The 24,697-nt window shown below is 39.0% G+C and overlaps 2 protein-coding genes across 6 annotated transcripts in view; one reads left to right on the forward strand and one right to left on the reverse strand.

Annotated features, from left to right (window-relative positions):
• Window positions 1-24,697, forward strand: part of LOC148363967 (metalloproteinase inhibitor 4-like) — a 57,628-nt gene that overhangs the window by 19,245 nt on the left and 13,686 nt on the right. For 2 of the 4 annotated variants that reach the window (XM_088338087.1, XM_088338088.1), the window contains exon 2: window positions 14,018-14,194. In XM_088338087.1, the coding sequence (XP_088194213.1) occupies window positions 14,059-14,194 (136 nt within the window). In that variant the 5' untranslated portion in view covers window positions 14,018-14,058. Of the gene's footprint in view, window positions 1-13,797; window positions 14,195-24,697 lie in introns of those variants that run through there. The other 2 variants (XM_088338086.1, XM_088338085.1) reach the window with 2 other exon arrangements.
• Window positions 1-24,697, reverse strand: part of syn2b (synapsin IIb) — a 117,653-nt gene that overhangs the window by 13,373 nt on the left and 79,583 nt on the right. For both annotated transcript variants that reach the window (XM_088338080.1, XM_088338079.1), the window contains exons 6-9: window positions 9,646-9,708; window positions 6,552-6,694; window positions 4,194-4,268; window positions 3,997-4,099 (exon numbers count right to left, since the gene is read on the reverse strand). In XM_088338080.1, coding sequence (XP_088194206.1) covers window positions 3,997-4,099; window positions 4,194-4,268; window positions 6,552-6,694; window positions 9,646-9,708 — 384 coding nt within the window. The remainder of the gene's footprint in view (window positions 1-3,996; window positions 4,100-4,193; window positions 4,269-6,551; window positions 6,695-9,645; window positions 9,709-24,697) is intronic.

The raw sequence follows: 24,697 nt of genomic DNA on the forward strand, positions 1-24,697 counted from the left end.
CAATTGTATGCAGTTTTAATCAGTGACTGATGAACCAATGCACAAATGTGGTACTTTTTCATTTTTAGTGCAACCTTTACTGTAGTTTTCATTCCGTGCGCCTTATAGTCTGGTGCGCCTTGCATATGAAATATATCTCAACAGATTTTTGATGATGCTCCTCATAATTGCCTTTTAGTTTGGAAAATATGGTACATTGACATTTTAAAATACAGCAAAACCTCGCTGTATCGAGGTTTAAGTTTGTGATCTCGATACTTAGGGACACGATACACTTTACATGATATTTTACCGCCATTATGTAGACGTTATGGAAAACTGAACCGATTCTGTACTACAAAAAACATATAATTTTCTATTATCAAACATTTTTGAAGCCACTAAGTAGCGCCACAGACCCACATGTGGCTCCAGAGCAAGCTTTGCGGGTTGAGAAGTCCATTTTTGTTGGCAATAGAAAGCATCTTTCTCTCAGCCAGTCAGAATGCAAAACCGCTTTAGACCAAGGGATTACAGTAAAGGTTTCTCCCTCGTAGGTTTTGACGATCGCAAAAAAATAGGAATTACGGTACATCCAATTTCACAACATCTTCATCCCCCTGAGAAGATGGCGGAAAGACACTGAGCAAATAGGAGAAGGTCACCCTACCCTCCCTGCCACACACAAGATAAATGTATGGCTTTCAAATGTCACCGCGGATACCAGGTTACGGTTGCAGATGAGAAAATGGGATGTGGGCGGTTTTAGGTTCAGAGCTTTAAGTGTGCTGAGCACCTAGATCAGGGGTGGGCAAACTACGGCTCGTATTCTACACGTCAGGCTTCTTTACCTGGACTGCCAAAGAAAAAAGGTCAAAATATAATGAAGACATAAAATAGTTAATATAGTACTGCTCATTAAAAAAAAAATCTTTTTTATGGCAACTCTGTCTGGATTGTGTCTGCAACAATAATTCTACACAATTAATACAAAGAATAAATCTACAGTAATACAACAAAATTACAACTACATAAATATTACAGATATACTACAAAAAATGTTCTATGGAAATACTACAAAATTACTACTGTAGAAATACTGCAAAATAAAAATATGTTGATACAATAAAAGTACTACAAATATCTGACTGCAGAAATACTACAAAAATACAACTGAACTGTTATACTACAAAACTAGTACAGATATAAGATTTTACTGTGGAAATTCCACAAAATCCACCTGCCAAAACACTACAAAAATACTACAAAAAAGCTACTACAAAATTATGATTACATAAATACTACAAAAAATGTTCAATGGAAATTTTACAAAAATACTACTGTAGCAATATGGTAAATAAAAGCACATTAATACAATAAAAATACTTCAAAAATTTGACTGAAGAAATACTACAAAAATACAACTAAAGTAATACTTTAAAGTACTACACATATACTACAAACATAAAACTACAGTAATTCTACAAAATTATTAATACAGAAATACTACAGATATATATTATAAACATTCTATTATAGAAAGACTACAAAACTACTACTCAAGTAATACTACAAAACTACTACACATATACTGTTCTACAAAGATTCTACTGTGGAAATTCCACAAATATACAACTGCAAAAACACTAAGAATACTTCCAAAATAGAAATACAGTAATACAACAGATATACAACAAAAATGTTCAATAGAAATTCTACAAAATACTACTGTAGAAATATGGCAAATACGTTAGAATAAATTACACATTAATACAATACAAATACTCCAAAAATCTGACTGCAGAAATACTACAAAAATACAACTAAAGTAATACTATAAACTACTAAACATATACTACAAATATTATACTGTAGATATTTGACAAGAATACAACTGCAAAAACAGTACAGGAATACTACAAACATAAAACTACAGTAATTCTACAAAAATACTACGTCAGAAATACCCCCAAAACACACCAACAGAAATACTACAGATATGTATTAAAAACACTCTGTTGTAGAAATACTCCAAAAATACTACTTCAGAAATACTGCAAAATACTACAATGGAGTGCTAGGAACCAAATGGACTCAAGCATTTCTCAAGGCACTGTACTCTGACACAGTGTTGCTCACATTTTCGTTTTGTTTTACTATTTTCTTTTTAATCCCGCGTTTTTTAAAATCATATTTAAGCTTATTATGCCCTTTAGTAAGGAAAAGAGAGTTTGAAAAATGCTATGATTTTCGGAGGTGTTTAGGTCAAATTTGGGGTGCTTTCGGACCCCCCAAAATTGGCTGTTTTTCGTGCAATTTTGTGTCACTGGGATCGCAGGCTTTTGTTTTGTTTATTGTTTTTCGCTTTGTTTTCTTGGCATTTTACCCTCGTTGCATGCTTCGTTTCTTCACAAAATTGACTTTACCTTCCTGCTAAATTCAATTTTGTCAGAACCAGAACAAATGGTAGACCCAAATGCGTAACGTTTCACACAAATGTTTTTTGGGATATCGAGGAAACAAACGCCAGGGATTCAGTGCTCGCTGGACAGGAGGAGCAAGCAGCTCACTGGATCGGAGCGTGATCGTAATGCGGAAATGAGTGGATTTGCCGAGGCGGGAGATCGGAGCGTGGTAAAATGGGCAAAACTGGTCAACAGCTGTAGCAGAAGATCAGAGTGTGGTTGGTGATCAAAAACGGGTCGTTAGCCGGAGCGGGAGATCAGAGCATGGACGGTGGGCCAAAAATGGGTCAATAGCCAGAGCGGGAGATCAGAGCGTGGTAGGTGGGCAAAAATGGGTCGATAGCCGGAGCGGGAGATTAGAGCGTGGTCGATGGGCAAAAACGGGTCAATAGCTGGAGACAAACGGGAAATTGGGAACAGACAGACGGGAGCCAGAGTCAAAGTGCTTGCCTTGCGTATGCGGTGCTTCGCTGACAGACTGACAAGGATTAACTGGAGTACTGAGTTTAAATAGGAGGTGAATCAATCAGGCAACGAGCAGCAGATGGCGCCAAACGAGTGGGCACAGGTGATGGGTGTGATGAGTAATCATGACACATCTTGGTAAAATGTTAACACTAGAAGTACCACAGCCGAGCCATTTGGCTTTCCCACATTGAATGCCCAAAGGGTAGCCAACTGATTGGATTTGTTTCGTCATTAATCTCCAAATGAGGCAAACTCTGGGGTGAACAGCTCAGTACTTACCCTTCGCATGCTAATGTGAAGAAAAGAATGTTTGGTGGGGGACAAGTAAATGTGTATCTATATTGTAATGTGTGTGCTTTCTGCTTGTATGCTTTTATTTTTGTGATATTTTTGTAATATTTCTGTAGTACTACTGTACTTTTATTTTTTATTATTTTGTAGTATCTCGACAGTGTTTCTGTAGTATTTCCACAGAATATTTTTAAAGCATATCTGTATTATTTTTACTTTTGTTGTGTTTCTGTCACAATATTTCTGTCGCAATATTTTATAGCATTTCTGTTGTAATATTTATGTAGCAGTATTCTTGTATTATAGTATAACTGTATAGGTATTTCTATACGAGTATCTTTGTAGTGGTAGGTGGGTGTATCCTTAACCACTGGGGTCGTAGAGGCACCATTTCCTGTGGTGTGTCTTGGGCAACTACAGCCTGGTGGCACCCTCTCCAAGCCAACATATGTTTCTTGTATTTACCTGAAATGGAATCATTCTACTCTAGAGGTATGATCTTGGGCCCTGAACCCGACCTGAACTAGAAATTCGGGCCGGGTTCACGCTTAAAATGTCAATCATTAAGTCGAGCTGGTCGGGTTTCTCTCTCTCTCAACAGCTTTCCTTTATTCTACTCCCAGGCAGACAATCTATTGTTCCCTGTGGTACAAATAGAGCTGTTCTCACTCAAATGAAACCCCCAAGACCATATTTGCTTCTTGGATGCCGCACAGACATTTTCATTTGGCCAGCTCGCCTTAAATATATTCAAGGGACTTGGCGCCGTTAAAACCTGCGCTTGCTCTCCCACCTCAGTGATGTAGTCGTTGCCGTCCTTGCCGCATATGGCTTTGACGGCGCAGATGTCCAGGCCGCCAAAAATCTCAGAGCAGGTGTCGACCCACAGTTTGTACCTGCGGTGGACGCGAACACACGAAAAGGAGAAAAACGTTAAAGGGCAAAACGTGACTCTGTGGACATAACGAAACACGCTAACGGCACGCTCACTTGTCAGTCATGGCCACTTGCTCCAACATGGCCGAGCCCGTGTTGCTCTTCCAATTACCGGAGATGGACGTTCGCCTGAGAAAGGAGGACGAGGACAGTGGGACACGGTCACACTTCAAGGGAATGTCAGCTCCAATTACGGTTGGTGTCATCACAAAGAGAACATTCGACTCACTTGCAGCTTCTTTGAGATGATCACACATCGATTGCATAGGATTTCACTCTCATTTTGTCATTCATTTATCAACTAGAGTGACATTTCTGAGATTCAGGGTTCCTACCAGTGTCTGAAGTAACGTCTGCCCGGACGCCCGGGGTGTGCACCTTTACGTCGGGCGTACTATTTACAAAATGTCTCCGCGCGGGTGGCAGACAACTTTTTCAAGAAAAAAAGAAACGAATCTTTCGCGTTTTTTTATTTATTCATTTTTTTTCAACTCAAACGTTTGCTTTATTCCAATTTCGAAATCTTACTTCGGTTTGGAAATTTGGGAATTTCGGTTTGTTTGGCAATTTGCATACTCGGCAGCCAATCAGAAGCCTGCATCAAATGACTTCGTGCTTCCGGACTTTGCCGAGCGTTATAAGGTCGTGCATTTGCATATAGACGCACAAAGAACAGAAGAAAATGGATAAGGGGTTAGGAATCAAGCCAAATCCTCAGCCCCAGAAGAAATATTCAAAAGAAGCTAACAAAATTTATGACGCTACAAAACGTAAACGTACATTAAAAGCATCGTGGGAAGAAGAGTTCACGTGGCTTGTAGCAGACGACGCAACGCAAACATTGCATGAATGAGTAAATACAGGTACATACTGATGGCAGATGCCAGATGTCATATACAGGCAATGAATGTTATAAGTAGATTTATAATAAACTTATTTTTAAAGTGTTGTTCTGTTATATGTTCTGATTATCAATCCTTAAGCTCTGGCCTAAGGGGTAGGGCGCCCGCCCCGAGACTGGGAGGTTGCAGGTTCAAGCCTTGGCCGAGTCATACCTAACCGACTTTTAACAATGGTACTCATTGCTTCCCTGCTTGGCGCTCGGCATTAGGGGTTGGAATTGGGTGGTTTAGTCACAATGACTCCCAACACATGTGTTGGGTTGAGTGAGGGGGCTGGGAATCCCCTCCTCTGTATCAATCTCCCAGAAAGAGTCAGAAATGTGAATGTGTTCTTGACTCTCGCCGCTTCCCACTAGGGGGATATGGCTCCCGTATAATCATTCCTTAATATTTTGCAACAATCGTCTTATTTTGTTTCAAGTTGTGAAAAATGGGGCAGGCAACTTTATGGCTGGGCAGACAACTCTAAAAAGTTGCCTGGTGTCCGGTAACTTTTTGTCATGAGTTTCAGACACTGTTCCTACACATTTCCCATGGCCAAATTCAAGCACTTTTCAAGCACTTTCAGGGTCATTTTTTATTTTTCCAGCACCTACAAAGGATGAAATCCAGGTCCTGTCAAAATAACCTTTTTTTTGTTGTTGACTTTGATGACTAAAATATAGTCACTTCTAGCACATACTTGGAGCTATTTTAAGCTGTTATTATCTATGATCTTTTTGTGTCAATGAGCCGCTATAAACTGACACGAATTCTGCCATTCTGCTTCAACGATGCTTGGCTATGTGAAACTTGTATACAAGCACAGAAAGAGCTCTATAGGTGTTGGGTGATAATTAAGTTCACCAGAGCAGGCGTGTCCGCGTTATTTTTACACTTTTTAACATCTTTTTTCATATATTGCGAAGCCCATAGAGGGAAAATTTCAAGCATTTTCAAGCTCTTCAACCAAAATTCAGGCATTTTCCTGAGCTTGAAAACATAACATTAAAATTCAAGCATTATAAAGGATTTTAAGCACCCATACAAATACAAATACGTAAACGAGACTCTTACGAACAATGGATTTTTCATTCCACATTTTCAAGACTAATACTGATATGATACAGATATAACAGCCCAATATCGCAGTAGCGGGTGTGTGTTTTACACCTAGGCCTTTTACCAATGCCGTTCACGAACGAACCGACTGTATGAGCCCGCTCTTGGATGTAAAATTTCTTATTTTATTTGTGAAAACTCGGGTGGAGGGGAGATGATTTTGGTCGACCCTGCCCCTGGGGTTTGACAGTGCTTGCCCCCGCCGAATGTATTCCACTCAGGGAACCGGCAACACAGACTGCGCAAGAGAGAGAGAGGGGTTCAAGTGAACGCGCGACACATAAAGCCTGTCTTTTGTAACGAAATCTAAGCTAAACAAGACTGTATAAATAGGGACAAAGAAGAACAATGGCGGGTGGATAAAAAGGAATGAAAAATTCATCAAGAGAGAATCCCCATTTCAACTTACATGTAGGCCTTGTAGTCGGGGCCGATCTTCTGCACTCTGATATCGTACTTGGCGTCTATGAAAGGTTCAGTTGTGCAGTAGGTCTGCGTGATGGCCACCACGCTGGCGATATCCTGGAAGTCACTCACGTTGTCCACTTTGACCTAGGAATCACATACCTGTCAATCTGTACGTTTTTGCCGTACAAAGTACGTTTATCATGCATTTTAAGACTTGTACAACGTACAAGGAAATCTGTACGGAAAAATGCAAATTTGTCAATGATGGGTACCATTTGGCATACACTGACTATCACAAAACGGCAAATCAATCAAGTCAAACGACTTCGCCGCGGTAAGCCTCTATCTCGGTATCGTTTTTTTTTCCGTTGCAAACGAAGCAAGAGGTTTGAAGCTACTGTGCGCATGCATCTGCCGCCTCGGATTTCATGTGGTAGTTATGGAGTGAAAGGAAGCCCGTCTCTTTTTAGAGAACCGGCCTTTTCGGCTCAACTCATTAAAGAGAGCCGGCTCTCAAACGGCTCACTTGCTTTGATGCATTATATTACGAATTATTATGTTGCATAAAGAAGTTGAGAAAAAAAGGTATAAAACAAGAAAATGAAAAAAGACAGGTTTGTGGTTATCCTTTTAATCAGTATATTACCAACAATAATTTAATGCAGAAAATGAATTCATAATTTGAATAACAAAATGAATTATTCTACTCAATTATATTTGCACGAATTTTTTCCTTTTACGGTGAACGTCCAAGCTACTTCATTTTTGAACTTTTTTCCTAATAAATCTCATTCATGTCAAGCAACTCAGTATCTCACAATAAAATGTTAATTAACAATACATATGATATAACGAAACACATGTACAATATGACATGTTAAACTACATGAATAAACACATTTGAAAAAAATAAATATGGTGTAAGATTATTTTGTAAGGGAAAATACAACATTTTGTAAGGGCACGGAGCCCTGGACCTTGACAGGTATGGAATCACGTCACGTCTATTGGTATACTCCAGTGTTGGGACTGATACGTTATAAAGGATTCCATAGAGCATTCTCGGTAACAAATACTGTAACGCGTTACTGATTACATTTCTTAACTCGACTTTCGTTACAACATGCTCCGTTATTCCCCTACTTGTTGAAAGCAGATCATGAATTAAAACGTCTTCTGATCTGTAATTTTTTCTTCTTCGTTTACAAAAACAACCCTCAGTCTGCCTGAAATGTCACAAAAAAATGGGCTTGTTTCTATTTAGCTACTAAATACAACTAAATACAGTTAAGGTTGCACACTAAATTCATCCTCATGGAGATATTCTCCCTACTGTATATTCTCACATCTGAGCCATATTTACAACTATAAACTGAAAGACTGAAATCAGGTGGTAGGTTTTTAAGCACATATCTAGTTGTATATCACAAGTAGCGAATGGTAGGCAGCGCGTGGGGAGGGGATTTAGCTTATACTAGAAAGATGAGATCGATAAGGCAAACAAGAGCATAGAATTTAAGTTAAAAGTGTCTTTTTATCAGTAATTTTTTGGTGATACACAATGCCTGAAAAACGTTTCGGACAGTACTGATAAATGGAGATGGAGATCTTTGAGTGGTTTAGAGCCCAGAGCCAAAATGCATATGGAGTGTCTCAGCTAAGTTTTTGTTTGCAAGCTCTCAAAATTGCACAACCCAAGAAATATTCACTGCTTCAATACGTTGGTGTACAAGTTTTAATTCTTTAATTTGAATATGTGGCTATTTTCAGAAAATTTTTAGGTGTCGGCTTCTTGCGAGTATATACGCTAATTTGTAACTAGATAGTTACTTTCAGAGTAACGCGTTACTTTTGGGTGTCTGTGCAAAGCCGGACCAAGGCATTATCGAGCTAAGCGGCTGCTTAGGGCCTCGCAACCACTAGGGGACCCCCAAGAGTGGGTTACTTTTTTGGTGCCAACTCAGTCCCCATTGACACTTTGTGTGGCCACTCAAAAATACTTCTGCAGAAATTCAAGAAAAATAATACACAATAACTAAAAAACGAAATATCAAATATAGAGCTTAAAAACAGGGACTTATATATTATTTTGCTTTCATTCTGAAAATAAATAGTATAGAATTACTACAAAAATACTACCACAGGAGTACTATAATACAAAAAACTTCAGCAGAATTATTACTACAAAAATACTTCAAAAGGACAACTACAGTAATATTGCAAAAATACTAAAGAATTATGACAAAAATACTACTATGGAAAAACTACAAAAAATATACAAAAATATTACTAAAATACTGCTTTGGAAATACATCAATTATATTACTTCAAAAATACTACTACAAGAGGTTTACAACAGAAATACTGTACTGCAAATTACACTTATAGCAATACTACATTAATGGAAATATCACCAAAATACTACAAAAATAAAACTACAGTAACACTGTTCTACAAAAACCCTACAAGAATACTACAAATATACAATAAACAATCCAATATGTAAATACTACAAAATACAACAGGGATAGTACAAAAATACAAAAACAAATACTACAGTAATACTACAAAAATAGTATAATCATAAAACTACTGTAATAATACAAAAATACTACATAAATACTACAGATATACAACAACCAATCCACCTTTGAAATACAATAAAAGTACTACAGAAATACTAAAAAAATACAAATACATAATACTATAATATAAAAAACTACTAGAGGAATCTAATTTTGCCTAGGGCCCCATGAAAGCTAGCGCCGGATGGTAACAGATTATTTTAGTTTTTATTAAATGAACTAGCCCTACTGAGGATAAGTGGTATGGATAATGGATGGATGAAAATTAACTAGTAACTGTAACTAATGACTCCTTTTCAGTTACACGCCCAACACTGGTATGCTCCCAATGTCTTAGCATCATTGTAGCCAATAGATTTTGCCAAAATGAATGCTGACACGGCATGTCAGCCTGACGGCGACTTTATGAGCCGAGCCCGCCCGCCCACACGCATGCAGACACACACGGAAAACGTAACAGGACTAAATCGGCGGATGCCAAAACAGAAATCAAGTCAAAGGTTGACTCGCCTTGCCCATTCCAGAGTGGGCGTGTCCGATCTTCACCACCACAGGGAAATTTGGGGTTGTCATCTGGAAAAAAAACAAACACATCCATTTAAAGGAATTAGAACAGTCCAGCAGCAAGCGACTGAAAAGTGGGTGACAGTGGTGGGCTGTGGTTTTCACACTTAGGCCTTCGGTGATGGCCTCTTGGAAGTTGATGACAGGAGCCGGCTTCCCACCAATCAAAAGCCAGTTCCTTTCGAGACATGTATTTCTCTTTTGATTGGTCAATATGCATGTTTTTTTTATCTAGGGATTCTGCGTTGTTGACCTCAAATTTTTGGGGGTTTGAAAACGTTAAAATTGTTTTGCGTTTTATCTTCTTTTTTTGTATTTCTGTTATTACATTAATTTATGTTTCCTGTATTTTTCAAGTATAATGACAAATGTATTCTTGTATTTCATGGTTTATTTGTTGTTGCACTGAAAAGTCATTATTTTAAATTAACAATTTGTTGTATATTTTCAGAGATTCCTAGTTGCTTGACATTAAAGTTGTATAGTATAAAAAGGTTCATTTGAATTAAGTTTATTTAAATTAAAAGTTCACACTGTAGAGTAAAAAGATCTGGACCTTGCTGCATTAACACCCCCTAGATGATGTTCACCCAGGCCTTCAGAAGGACTTCCCGTTGCAAACTCGAAATCTGATTTGCTAAATTAACATATACCAACAAATGTTATTCAGGATGGTTTGTGAAGGCCTCCGGGCAGATTTCTGAATCTAGCCACAAGTAACGGCTAAAATGTGATTGGTTAAATGCTTGAATATGAAGCAAAAAAAGACTGTCAATTGGTAATTATTTTAATGATTATTCACGGGAAAAATATGATTACATCACATGATTCAGATACTTTCTAGGCCAGCGGAAAAGGCCTCGCAGGCCCTGAAAGTCCACCACTGTTTTTTTTTTATAATAAACATGCATGGTTTCCTAAAGGGAAACTGTTGTAGGGGGGTGCCCTTGGTACTGGTACACATCTATACACCACGCCTCTACCTCTCCCCATTCCAACCACAGATAGAAGCCCCTGGTATTACCAACGCAGGCTACAGGGTTTGTACACCTTTTTCATGGCCAAATTCAAGCACTTTCAAGGCGAATTTTCCAAGTACCATAAAAGAAAAAATCTGTTGTGAATTAATCCATAGATCCGCTGCCAGCAGGAAAGAGAACAAGAAAACTTGAAGAATCCTAAACCAAAAATTAAACCAGCAGGGCATAGAAAATGATACTGAGTTTCGGCGGGCTATTTTATGAATGTTTGCTGCTGTCTCTGTTTGGTTCATGTTGCATCGAACTTTCCTTTCATTTTCACCCACGGACAGCACTTGATGACGCCATCTTGGTCTGATGCACATGTCCTTATGTACCTTTAGGGGGCGATGATACTTTACATGACAAACCACTACATTTGAAGCTGCTGTGTCGGTGTCATTTTAATCTGACTTAGTTATTTCCTTATCTTACATTTTTTCATTTAATGTCTGTCCAGTCAAACTGTCGTGAAACATGGTGATAATTTCACGCATTTCAAGCACTTCACTCACAGTTCAAGCATTTTTCAGATCATGAAAACACAACATTAAAAATCAAGCATTTCACCAGATTTCAAGCACCTGTACAAACCCCGGAGCTAAGGGAATGATATCATAAAGAAGGAACTTCAAAAGATACAGTTAGTCCCCCAAGACACCCTTGTCTCGGGTTGCTGGTCTGCTAGTGATCCAAAGATCCAAGAAGAAATCCGCAGGCTTAAGAGCGTTGTCCATTCGTGCCCCGCCTCTGTGGAATGCTCTGCCCTCTGAGATTCGATCTGCAAACTCACTGGAACTGTTTACATCTAGGCTTAAAACCCACCTCTATTTTATATCTTATGAATGACCTATATTTCATGTTGACAATGTCTGTATATTGCAACATTCATTGCAGCCTGGTCACCCTGGAAGGGGGATTACCTCAAGGGCCGTCCATTCTCAAGTTTTTTTTTTAATTTTCCTAAAGCTCAGGTTTTGAGTTTTTCCTTCCCCTCATGTAGGTTTTAGAACAGGGGATGGTGTAATAATAATCTGTGGTCTGTGCAGCCCTTTGAGACTTTTTGTGTTTTGGGCTATGCAAATAAACATGATTTGACTTTTTGGAGAACCAATGCTCCCTGATGGACAGAACTACGCCTCGTCTCTCTACGCCTCCTGATGGAGAGCTGAAAAAAAATTCCACCAGTCATCCTCAAGTGCGCATTCGAACGACTAAATCTCATTTCTTTTCAGGAAAATGACATACCTAGATAGATCCTTGTGTCCCGTTTTATCTGGAGGGATAAAAGCATGACCAACTTGGGTGCCGAGGTGCTTATCTTGTTAGGGTGTTTGGGAATTTGGGTAGGCCATGGTTACATTTTTTGTGTTTTTTTTCCTACTTTTTTTCCTTTTTTCTTTTCTTTGTTTTTGTGTATGTGTTTGTCTTGCTGTCCGTCACCCCTCTCGAGGGATATGACCAGGGTAGATAGATTCATAATAAAGATTAAAATTGGCCAAGTGTTAGCATGTAATAAAAAGACGGATGGTTTTTCTTTGTGCGATGCTTTGTGGCTTATTCCTACATCGCCGTGAGTTCAGTTGCAGGATGTTTTAAGTTTTTTGTTACGGCGTGTTTGAAAAAAATCGTCCCATTTGAGAACTTTGCTGTTCATAAAGGAAGCTTCAAGCACTTCGCCTTGAAAGGAAGTCATGTTGCAGGTTCGAACGCCACGCTTCCTTGGGTTGCTGATGTCTCAAGGTCGCTTGAAAAGAGGGAATCGAACACCTACGCTCATGCCACATGCGCTGAAAAACGTCTCAAAGACGAGTCTTCTTCCCACGTGCCTCGCTCGCTTGATAAAAGCTCTCCGAGGCAACTAAGTCTCTCTCTACATTTGTCTTTCTCTGAGAGAAGAGCTTCAGCTGACCCTGAATGACCGGAGCAACTATGTCTCTCTCTATCTCAGACAAGTTACTTAAAGAAACTCGCCTATTTGGCGCTCGTCATAGAAAATTTCTGATCATTTCTCTCAGTAGCTAGTTTCACTTCCCACAATACACCCATCGATCCAAAAAGTACATAACATTCCATGTCCATCTTCTGGAGGTGTTTGATTATTGACTTAAGTTTGTATATATTTAGTCTTATTTTTATCAATCAATGTGTGTTTTCTTGACAAAATTAGTAAACTAATGTCAAATCAATAAACCGTGAATCAATCAATAAAAAAATCACGAGACTGATCGCTAATTTAAAAACTGTATTATTTAATCAACAAATCATTATTTTAATCGTAACATAATTCATGTAGTTGTTATAAATGCACCTTATGTTTATCAACATATTTGAAGTATTTACTTTTTTAATCGTTTGATGTTTCAATGTATCATTCTAATCTGTACTTTCCATGTTTCTAAGAGTCTGCCCTTCAGTCTGCCCTAATATTATATTCCTATCTGCAAAATCCAATTACATCCAGTATTAGCAAAAGTTTATTGTGAAGAAGTCATTCCCTTACTTACTGGAAAAATCCCAGCTCTGTTTATTTTCATTTTACTTTAAGAATAGTGATCAGCTGTGTTTAGATGCTTGTTTTATAAAACTCTTTGTCCTGATAACAAGCCAAGAATATTCAATTCATTTCTTATTTTAGTTTCGTTGTAATGAAACGCCTCAAAAGAACTGCTCTCTTCAGCTCTCGTTTCTTCGTTGAAAAACTCGGTTGGAATCTGGATCTGAATACAATGTTGGTGTCAGTAACCTGGGAGGTGGTTGAGGTACTAGAGTAACTAGTAATTGTAACTAATTACATTTTTTCAGTAACACACCCGACACTGAACACAAGGATGCAGTACTATTTTAAATTTTAAAATGCCCTCTTCATTTCTGTAGCCCTGGCAGCTTCATCTCCAACAAACCATTTAGTTTTCTGCAACAATTAACACTCCTACGGGTGCCTGCAGAGAAGGAAGAAGGCGATAGGACATCAAAAAGAATAAGGGGCCAAAGGGAGGTTGTTGTTTTTTTCTTCTTCTGCGTGTGAGGAGGCTGCGCCTGACTTGTAGAGTGCATAAGAGGCTCCCTGTGCACGACCCTCTCAGCATTCAGGACCAGAGTGCCAGCCAATGCAACTATTGTAAGTTTGTCCGTGTGTTGTCTTAAGAGAGAGGAAAGAGAGAGAGAGAGGGGGGCCTAGGGGCAGCTTCTTCTGAAATCCTTTCCATCCACAACTGCTGATACCCAGGTCCCAAAGGAGCTTGTCTCTCTTTTTTTTATACTCTCACTCTTCTTTCAAAGTTTGAATTTCTTTCAAGGGATAGCATTGGGTCGGTTTGTAGCCGACGGTAGTCTGAAGATGGCCGTGTCCCACGAGAGGAGCGTTTGTGTGGGGCTTTGGGTGCTCCTCTTGCTGGGAGCAACAGGCACAATCTCGGACGCTTGCAGCTGCCACCCAGCTCACCCGCAGCAGCTCTTCTGCAGCGCCGAGACAGGTGAGTCGAAGAGCATTTTCAGAAGTTTTGACAAAAACTTAACTCCAGCTGTTTGATGGTGATATGTATCCTGAGTCAATTTAGCGGGAAAGAAAAACACACATTGCTAAATCTGCTGAGAGGGTTACTAACGTAAATTCTAGACTACAAGTCGTGGATCTCCCATGCCTAGGTTCCTGTCACGGCCCCGTGTCAATCCACACCCTGTCTGGTTGCCCGGCACAATGTGTTACTTACCAATACTTGGTCTCCTTACATTGTCATGTGCGTAAGGGATGGGAGAGCTTAAGATCAGTCGCATGGCTTAGCATGTGTACAGGCTGTTGTGCTTGTGCTTCTGAATTTTAATCAGTACAGTACATTGAGTTTTGTTTTGATAATGTATTTGACGCACTAGTTAATTAAGATCGAGCAAACGAGTGTTACTTTTCTGTTCTAGACATTTCCCCGCCGATTCATTTCAAAATGTAAGAAATTGAAGCGAATGAGTTCACTTTTGCGGCATGCAGAGAAACAAACTTGAGTTTCTTCCTTAAATTTGCGCATGTTCTTTTTAATCAGGTGCACTCTGTAATCCAGAATTTCAGTATTCTTTGGGTCTAAACAACTAAGCTGCAACAGCCTATTTAGGCAATGAAAGTATACTAAAGTTAGGAGAAACAAACGTGAGCTTAATGCTTCCAAGAGCTTTATTTAGCCGTCAATTACGCAATCTCTCAATCTTATTTGATTGCTGTACCACCTGTCATTTTATTAGCATGGTACCTGTTAAGTTTAAACTTTAGGAGACATTTTAAAATAAGGAGAGAAGACATCAATGGGTTTCGAACTTACAAGGCGGGCCTTCAGATGACATTATTTATCTTTAAAGCTGTCAAGAACCGGAACAGGGGGAGAACCCAAATGCGTGACGTTTCTCACACAAGATTTTATTTTACGGGAAATGGGGCAGTCATGCACGTTAACCCAAACGCCAGTGACTCGGCAATCGTAGGGCTGAAGACGTAAGGCAGCAGTCTGGCGTGGAATGACAGGAAGCCAGAGGCCGACGAAATCCATACCAATTGCACGAGCAGATATCGGACGGATAGGGTCGATGCTGGACAGGACGGGACAGACAGGATTGATATCAAAACTGGATATCGAAATTAAACAGGACAAACTAGACTGGAACGAAACTGGAGACCGATATTAAACAGGACAAAATAGAAGGGAACAATACCGGACAGGAAACACCAACAGGAAACCAGAGTCAAAACCCATGTCTTGCGGGCGCAGAGGTTTGTTGACGGACTGACAAAGGGTGAGTGAAAGCACTGAGCTTAAATAGAAAGGAAGCCAATTTGTCAATGAGCCGCCGCTGTGCCAGACGGGCAGGGCCAATTGGGCACCAAGGCAACCGTGACAAAAGCACATTCAGGAAAATTATTCATAAATGATGTATTATTGTGGCAACATTTACAAAAAGTCAACCAAAAAAAATGAAATCATTTCTCTGTCGTTTGAATAGATTCTCCCACTGGGAACTGACACAAAAGAAACAAAAACTGAGAATTGGAGCAGGGATTGTTGTATTTGTATATATTATTGTATTTGTATGTCATTAAAAATATCTTTGACACTGTAAACAAGTGGTGCGCGAAACTTTCTAAATCCATCCAATTTAATACAGTGTAGCATCAATCAATATTGATACCGATGCTTTTTGCTTGGAAATGTCTTGAATATTGAATCATTGCGTTAAGTTTATAATTACTATAAGCACGGCACAAAGAGTTAATGCAATAAAAATTTCTTATATTTTATTAAATAACTACAATGCAACCTTTAACAGTATAAAAATGTAAATATTTGTAATGTACAAAAGACAAGAGAGTCAAACCGAGGCAACCAGCAATACAACTAAGACAAATATAACAAGGCCACCATGACAACTATAATACCTTTCATTGCAGATTTTTTATAAAAAATATAAAGTCAGAAAAAGTATATTGAAACTTATTTAACTTGGGGGCCACACGATAGAACAAACATTTTCTCAGGGGCCGGACTAGTAGATTAGAGAGAAAGAAATAAGAGAAAGAGAGGGAGAGAAAAAGAGAGGGCGTGACAGAGAAAGGGAAAAATATAGAAAGAGAAAGGGAAAAATAGAATAGAGAGAGAAAAGAAAGAGAGATAAAAAGAGAAATAGAGAGGGGAAAGAAATAGAAAGAAAGAAGGGGAAAGCGAGTGAGAGAAAGAGAGAAAAGGAATAAAGGAAGAGAGCAAAAGGTAAAGAACAAGGTAAAAAGACACAGCGAGAAAAAGAGACAAAGAGGAACAAAGAAATAGAAAAAGAGACACAGAGAGTGATATAGAGAGAGGGTGATATAGAGAGTGATATATATATATATATAGAGAGAGAGAGTGATGTGAGAGTGAGAGAGAGAGAGAGAGAGAGAGAGAGATAAAAGTACAGCGTCTTTGTGAGAGGCACCTGGCTTTGGCAACATCAATTGGACATATTTCAACCTGCAGATAATTTTTCTCTTGCGCTTCTCTGAGTGTTGGGTGGATTCAATCCCTTAGCAGGCCTGATCCGCCCCACGAGCTGCCCGTTTGACACCCCTGGTGTAAATAATGCTATTATAAAAAACCTTTACCACTATGTCAAATTGAATACTGAACAACAACAACAAAAAACCTCGAATATAGAAATATCGTATAACACTGTCAACAAGATGAGTAAAATACTTTCCATGGCACAATATTTTGAAAATAAACTCAGTCGTGTAAATAAAGTGTAAACACAATTGCATTGAACTCAAAAATCATAATATTACGACCCACTAACACCAATACTACAGTGATAGTCAAAATGGGAAGACTGTATCGATCTTAATAGTAATGATAAAATATAAATACTCCCAATTTTGATAGTATCAATATTTGAATTGATCTGCCCACCCTTAATGTACAATAGAAAAATAAATAAATAAATAAAACACCCCCTAATGCTATTTTTTCTATACTTTTATATGGTTATATTTGCTAGATTGTTTTCACAGAAAAACATCTATCTATCTAGCTATTTACCCTGGTCATATCCCTCGAGAGGGATGACCGACAGCAAGACAAACACATACAATAACAAAGAAAATAAAAAAGTGGAAAAAATAGCACAAAAAAAAAAACACGCACACAAACATTTTTTGACCATGGCCAATCCAAATGCCCAAACACCCAAACAAGTTAGGCACCTCGGCATCCAAGTCGGTCATGCTTTCGTCCCTCCAGATGAAACGGGACACAAGGAAGAGGCCATGTCACTCGGGTCAGGGTGACACAACACACTCTTCTGTTCAACAGCAGGGCCCGACAGCTTTCACTGGTTTACCCCTGCCGCATCATACAGGTGCCCTGTCTATCCCTTAGAACGCGTCCAAACCTCCCACTATCCTTTTACAACACCTCTCCACTCATTCCTATTACCAACATGAGCAGAAAAACAAATTTAAATAAAAAACTTTTTCCATTTTATTATATCTTTGACCCAGTTCCAAATACCAAGTTTCACATCATGTACATTATCGGGATATGATTGTTTTATCCCCACAAATATTATTTAATCACTTAAAAATGCCAATGCCAAGACCAAACCAACTTCACCTTGTGTGTAGATTTTTTTTTTAAGTGAATACCCCTATTACCCTGCGACCCTACTGAGGATAAGCGGTGCAGATAATGGATGGATGGATGGATACCACTATCACATTTTTTCCTTGTAGGAAAGACATATTTAAAACCAAAAAAAGAAGAAAACAAAAATCAAATGACTTAGTGATTAAAATATTATAGAAATATTGTAAAATACTAAAAATCTCCACAGATTATTGGCACACGACCTGTTATTCTATAAAAAAGCCGAATAGTTCGAGCTACTTGTTCTTGTGAAATAATCTCCCTTTACCCTTTCTCACTTTTTTGTTTCCTTTTTTCCTTTGTTTTTGGCTCGAAATTCTGTAAAAGGGTCAAAATGTGTTTCAAAATGGAGGAAGAGAGCTTTAAATCAAAAGAAGAAGAAAAAATTGCACGGAGGAGTTATTTACAATTATATTTTAGCTAAAATGAATTCTTCTGTAAGGATTGATTAAGTGTAACTCCGTTCCATTGTGAAGGTTATACTCCCCTTGAAGGAGGGCTCTCAAACTCATGGCCCGTGGGCATATGGTGAGAACTGTTTGAGGCCCCTGCCTTCCTGGGAAAGTCCAGTCTTAGATTATATAGATGCTACCGCCGTGCTATATGTTAACCAGGATTCGAAATTGCCCGATTTACGAACGAGTTAGGTTCCGGAAAATTGTTCATAAGTTCAATTTGTTCGTAAGCTGCTTCAGTGCTATATTTTGTATGGAACGTATGTTTAAGGCTTTTATAAGTCCCCTGTATTGCTTTGTACGAAAAAAATAAACATTTCATCAAATAATATGCTCTATAGAGATGAATAAAGTTGAGTTTAACTTACTTTTGGAAGATAAGCTTCAAGATGTCCTCTGTGGTAAAAAGTGGCCGAAAAAAAAGCGATCCAGCAATTTCTCAACCGCATCAATCTTTCTTATTCCACTTTCATTTCAAATGAAATGGCTCGCCTCTCCTTTACCCCAATCATATTGAATGGATGCACAAGATATCAAACGATAAAAATGTCAAAGTTCGTAGTGCCCTGGAGATGGTGTCATGTAGAATTTGAGGTGCGCATGAATTATGTCAGTAGGGCGACGGAAGTCGCGAGAGCTGGTGTTAGAGTGTGAGGGAGCGCGAGAGTTTAGTTTTGGAGAGAGTTCGGTGTGTTTAAAATAACGGGTAACTGTAAGTGTTTGAGTTTTTTTTCATGAAGGAGGAGCAATCCATTACCCAGACAAAACGACACGCTACTTTGGTGGCAGGGCTGGGATTACGAGCCGGTGAAGGAGAGATGTTTACATACGAAGCAGGAAGAGGAAGCAGATTTTTTTTACTTCCGGCTGGATGCCGGGTAACCTCACTGAGCCACACGCCGGTAGCGGCGGAAAGAAGCACTACAGTACTGTGCTGTACTCAGAAAAGGTTGCACACAATAGAAAATCTAACTTACAGCAATGTCCGGATATTTTGCGACATCCCAAATTTTTTTTTCGTATCAACCGTTTTACGCAGGTTGAATGGTCGTAAGTAGGGGAGCGTCTGTATTTCTGTTTGCCTACGTCTACCAGTAATAATAATAATTAGGGACCACATTGATAACAGTTGTGGTCCCTAATTAGCCTCATCCTTCATAAGGACATTTTGGACAGTTTTCAGTGTCGGGTGATTTTCAATTTCCACCTTCGTGTTTCACTGTCACCTTTTCCCATGTTGTTTTTGACCATTTTTTTCTTAGTTTGCGGATGAGTTTGTTACACAATGCCACCTGTTTGTGAGCACCTTGCCAGTTCCTGCTTTCTGTATTCTGGTCCATCGAAAACTATAACAAATTCCCCTTAAATGCAGAATGATAAAACAAAACAAAACACAACTTCTGTCTGTGGAGTGCTTTAAACGCGGTATTTGAAGTCAGTGTGTTTGAGACACAATGAAAATGACTTGTATTTGCTTTCTTAAGTCTCATGTCCCCTATTATTATTATTATTTACTTATTACTGATTGGTCTATTTTCTTATTAATTCCTAACAGTGTTACCTTATTTTAAGATCTAATTTTGTGTAGAAATAAAATATATATTTGAAAAAAGCGGAATGTTTTTATCTTGTCAATAACCCAATGTGCCCCTGGTTTACCTGGATCCTAATTCCAGCGGCCCCCAAGTCAATTGAGTTAGAGATGTCTGCCTTAAAGGGACAGAATGTAATATTTAGTGCCTCCTAGTGGCACAAAAACATGTTGATTCAGTATAAAAACCAAAACAGAAAAAACATTGATTTGAATATTAGGCAAAAATACATGAAATATCATTCCAATGTTCATTTCTATAAAAAAACATAGGACGAGAAATTTGTACTTCTTTGACACCGTGGTACTGGCCCTTGCACGCACTAGACAACACAATGCCATCTAGTGGTCATATATTACGCAGTGGGGCTTTGAAGGGACATTGTGTGCAGACGCTCCCCTACTTACGACCATTCAACTTGCGTAAAACGGTTGATACGAAAAAAAAATTCGGGATGTCGAAAAATATCCGGACGTTGCTGTTAGATTTCTTATTGTGTGCACCTTCTTCAGAGTAGAGGACAGTGCTGTCGTGGATCACCTAGAGGCAGCCGACACGATCGTCCACTATCTTCTGCTATGGGTACTCTCGAAAGGATGGCCAAAAAATCAAAAGGAAAATGATGACGTCTGCTCGCTTTGAGTCTCCATAGTTTGTATTCTTCTTTGTGCTTTGTAGCACTCATTTTCGGTTGCACTACATCACGTGAACACCTGAGTAGCCCACTGGAAATAGTTCATCAGTGATAGTTCATTGCGATTTCCTAGTAAGTTTGATTCTTAACTGGTGTAATGTTTTAGTGATTGACTTCTAATAATTACAAGTTGGGTAATAATATTGTAAGAACATAGTAATAGCAGATGCAATTTTAGAAATGTGTATCATAATGGTAGTCCTTCGCACCAATCAGTAGCAAAAAGTAGCTATTAGCTTCAAAATATTGGTGATCCCTGGGGTACACAATATCATACCTGTAAATTTTTACATTATTTTTGTATTTCATCCATCCATCCATTATCTGCACCGCTTATCCTCAGTAGGGTCCCGAGGGTGCTGGAGCCCATCCCAGCTATCTTTGGGCAGGGGACACCCTGAACTGGTTGCCAGCCAATCGCAGGGCACACAGGGACAGACAACTCACTCGCTCATTCACACCTAGGGACAATTTGGACCGGCCAATTTACCTGACATGCATGTTTTTGTAATGAGAGAGAAAACCAGAGTGCCCGGAGGAAACCCACGCAAGCACAGGGAAAACATGCAAACTCCGCATAGGAAGGTTGGTAGCTGGATTTGAACCCATGACCTCAGAACTGTGTCGCACACGCGCTAAACACCGCGCCACCGTGCTGCCTCTGTATTTCATATGTTCGTCGTATAACAATTCTTGTGCGGGACCTGTCTCGTCATGCTCACTTTGTCTCAAATCTGGTAGCAGACGACAACATCATCGAAGATTCCTAATATCGCGTATTGCGACCTTGTCGATTAAGAACGAAATGCGCTTGCACAACACATATCGGTTTTATATTTATTTGATAATAAGGCCTTTGTGTAAGAAACAACCAGTTATAATGGTGAAAGTAAGCATGGAACTACCAACAACTAAGAAGAGAAGAACTCAAAGATCAGGTTGGCAGAAAAATGTCTCCTAGGTGTATATACCGTATAGATTAAATCGGCGACAAAAGGTCCTCATTTCTCAGTCTGCCCTCCCTCTACAAAGGATGTGAAAGTTGCTGCTTGTGGATTTTATTAACCGAAGAACCCTCAGTAAAACCATTTTTAGAACAGACAAAGTCGGCGGAATCCTGCTCTGCCACACTAAATTTACTGCAAGTGGGGAAATTCAGGGGATTGTGTCATAATAGTCCGTAATAATAGTTTGCAATAGTCTTTGATCTGTGCAGCCCTTTGAGACTCTTTGTGATTAAAGGCTATACAAATAAACATGACTTGAGATTAGAATTTGAATTTTTTTTTGAGTTAGAATGGTCTTTATTGTCATTGATACCCACGTTGTGAAAAATTGTATGCAATGAGATTAGACATGGTACTTCAGGGTAAAACTTGTAATATAGAGAATTTGAAGTGAAAATAGATATAAGACTGTCAGGGTAAAAGGGCCAAAAAATAATAATTACAACGTAGTGCTTAGAAAACGTTATAATGATACAGACGCTCCCCTACTTACGAGCGAGTAAGGTTCAGGACGATCGTTTGTAAGTTGAATTTGTTCGTAAGTTGCTTCAGTGCTATATTTTGTATGTTTATGGTTTATGTAAGTATGTTTAAGGCTTGTATAAGTCCCCTGTATTGTTTGGTACTAAAAAAAATAAACAGTTCATAAAATAATATGCTCTATGGATATGAATAAAGTTTAACTTGCTTTTGGAAGATGGACTTCAAGAGTTAGGAGACTTCCTCCTCCGTGGTAAAAAGTGGAAGAAAAAAAAGCGATTCAAGAATTTTCTCAACCGCATCAAGCTTTCTTATTCCACTTTCATTTCAAAAGAAACGGCCCGCCTTTTCTTTACACTTTTTTCACCAACCATATTGAATGGATGCTCGAGATATTAAACAATAAAGATGTCAAAATTCTTGAGAGATACAGTACAGTATGTTTACACACGAACTAGGAAAAGGAAGCCGGATTTATTCTTCGGGGTAGGTGCTGGATTAGCTCTCACAGCGCCACATGCCAGTAGAGGCGTAAAGAAGCACTACAGTATTTTCCTGTACTCGGAAAAAGGTGCACACAATACAAAATCTAACTTACAGCAATGTCCGGATATTTTTCGACATCCCGAAAAAAATGTTCGTATCTACCGTTTTTCGTAAATCGAATGTTCGTTAGTAGGGGAGCGTCTGTAATAATAATAATGCAAAGAAGAATGAGGCATTGTTACAATAGAGCAATAATATTTAGCAGTATATATTTATTCGATGGTCTGTGTTGCTGTCAGTAAAGTGGTGCCGTGTTGCGTTTTTAAGGTTTATCATTGCTTAAGAAGAGGAATTGCATCATTAATAAGGAGAGCAATTGGCTGTGGTTGACCAGTATGCAATACAGCAACGTCCAGTGCTCAAATATTAGTGTTCTTTTAAACAACGATGATACCGCAGTCCGCCACATTAATCCTAACAGCATATGCAAATCACCAGCAATTACCACATAAAGGATTTTCAAGTCAAGTCAAAGCGGAACATCTGACAAATATCTTATCGCTACGAGTCTCGAAAGATTCCCAAGCAACCTTGATGTGTGTGTGTGTCGGTGTGTGGGTGCTGGAGAGAGGCCAAGCCGGCTTACTCCATGTCTTTCCCCTTCCTTCCACTTCATTTCCATGTCTATAGGCTTGCTCTGATGGGCTGCATACTAACAATATCGCTGTGAAAGACCACTGACAGTGCAGCTTTGTGAGGATGACAAGGGTACCGATTCATCTGGGCCCAGGGACGTTTTTTACTACATCAGTTCTCATGGTTGAACGTTTTGCAATATGATGTTGTTTCGAGGCTCATGGGAATTTTTAAAGTAAGGAGACTTTGTTTTAGTTCGAAGGTTTTACTCTTTGAGTTTGTTTACATAGTGGAAAATCAAACTTCTACCCATTTTCTTATCTCATTTCTGTGACACCAATACTCACATTTTGTTGACCCACCACGCTCCTGATCGTTGTGTTCCTGTTTTATTCGTTCTTGAGCAAAAAAAAAGGGTGAGTGTCTCACACTTTTTTTGCCTGTTTACTTCCTGTTGGCTGCTTGTTAAATCAGAAAACTAAATAGTGCACTCTGCTGGTGGCTGGTCAGAAATAATCTGTCTGTCTGTCAATCCTGGTCATATCCCTCGAGAAGGGTGAACGACAGCAAGATAAATTACATGTAGTAAACTAACTGTAGATTTTCCTACCATTGACTTTGAGATCAAAAACACTTTATAAAATTAATAGGCCGCCAGGGCCTGCAAGGCTTTCTCTGCTGGCCTAAAAATATCAGAATCATGTGTTAATTATATATTATCCATGAATACGAAATAATTCCAAATCGTCTGTCAGCTTCAGCATTTCAGCCGTTCCCTGTTGCTAGGATCAGAAATATACCCGGACGCCTTCAGTATAAACTCTGCTAGCCCAAAGGCATACCATTATCATTGATAAAGCTGTTGGTTGAACCCAATGGTTCCCAAACTATTGCAGGCTGGCGCCCCCTTGGCTCCCCAGTGTATTCGTAGTACCGCCCACTTTGAGAACCACTGGTTCAACCAATCCGATTCCGAGTTGGCGAGTCATCGCCTCCTAGCACGCCTTGGGAAACATCATTGATTTAACAAACTATGATTGGCTCCAGAGCGGTAACCAAAGTATCATAAATAAAACAGGAGGAAAAATACCAATGTCCTGCTTCTGTCAAGCTAACTTTTTTTAGTTATTCTACAAAACATCGGCCAAAAATACGACAGGACACGATCGACTTTCAGCATGAGCTTGGATGCCGATAGAGAAGCACTTCCTGATGGAACTAAAAGGCACAGCTAATCTGTACAACAGAGTAATTGAAATCTTCTCCAGGTAAAAAAACGGGATGAATTCTGTGCTCCAAAAAAAACCTGATTTTTGGAGCGCAAAATGTGGCCATATTCCTGAATAACACTACATTTGCATGAGGCTTTATTGATGCTTTTTTATATGTGTCAAAGATTTAGCTCTAGTAAATGTTTTATTGCGATAAAATAGTTATTGAGGGTTTGACGTAGCACTACTGAAGGCGTAGAT

Source organism: Urocampus carinirostris, chromosome 6, assembly GCF_059441175.1.
Source record: "Urocampus carinirostris isolate Australia breed hairy pipefish chromosome 6, RoL_Ucar_1.0, whole genome shotgun sequence".
Lineage (NCBI taxonomy): Eukaryota > Metazoa > Chordata > Actinopteri > Syngnathiformes > Syngnathidae > Urocampus > Urocampus carinirostris.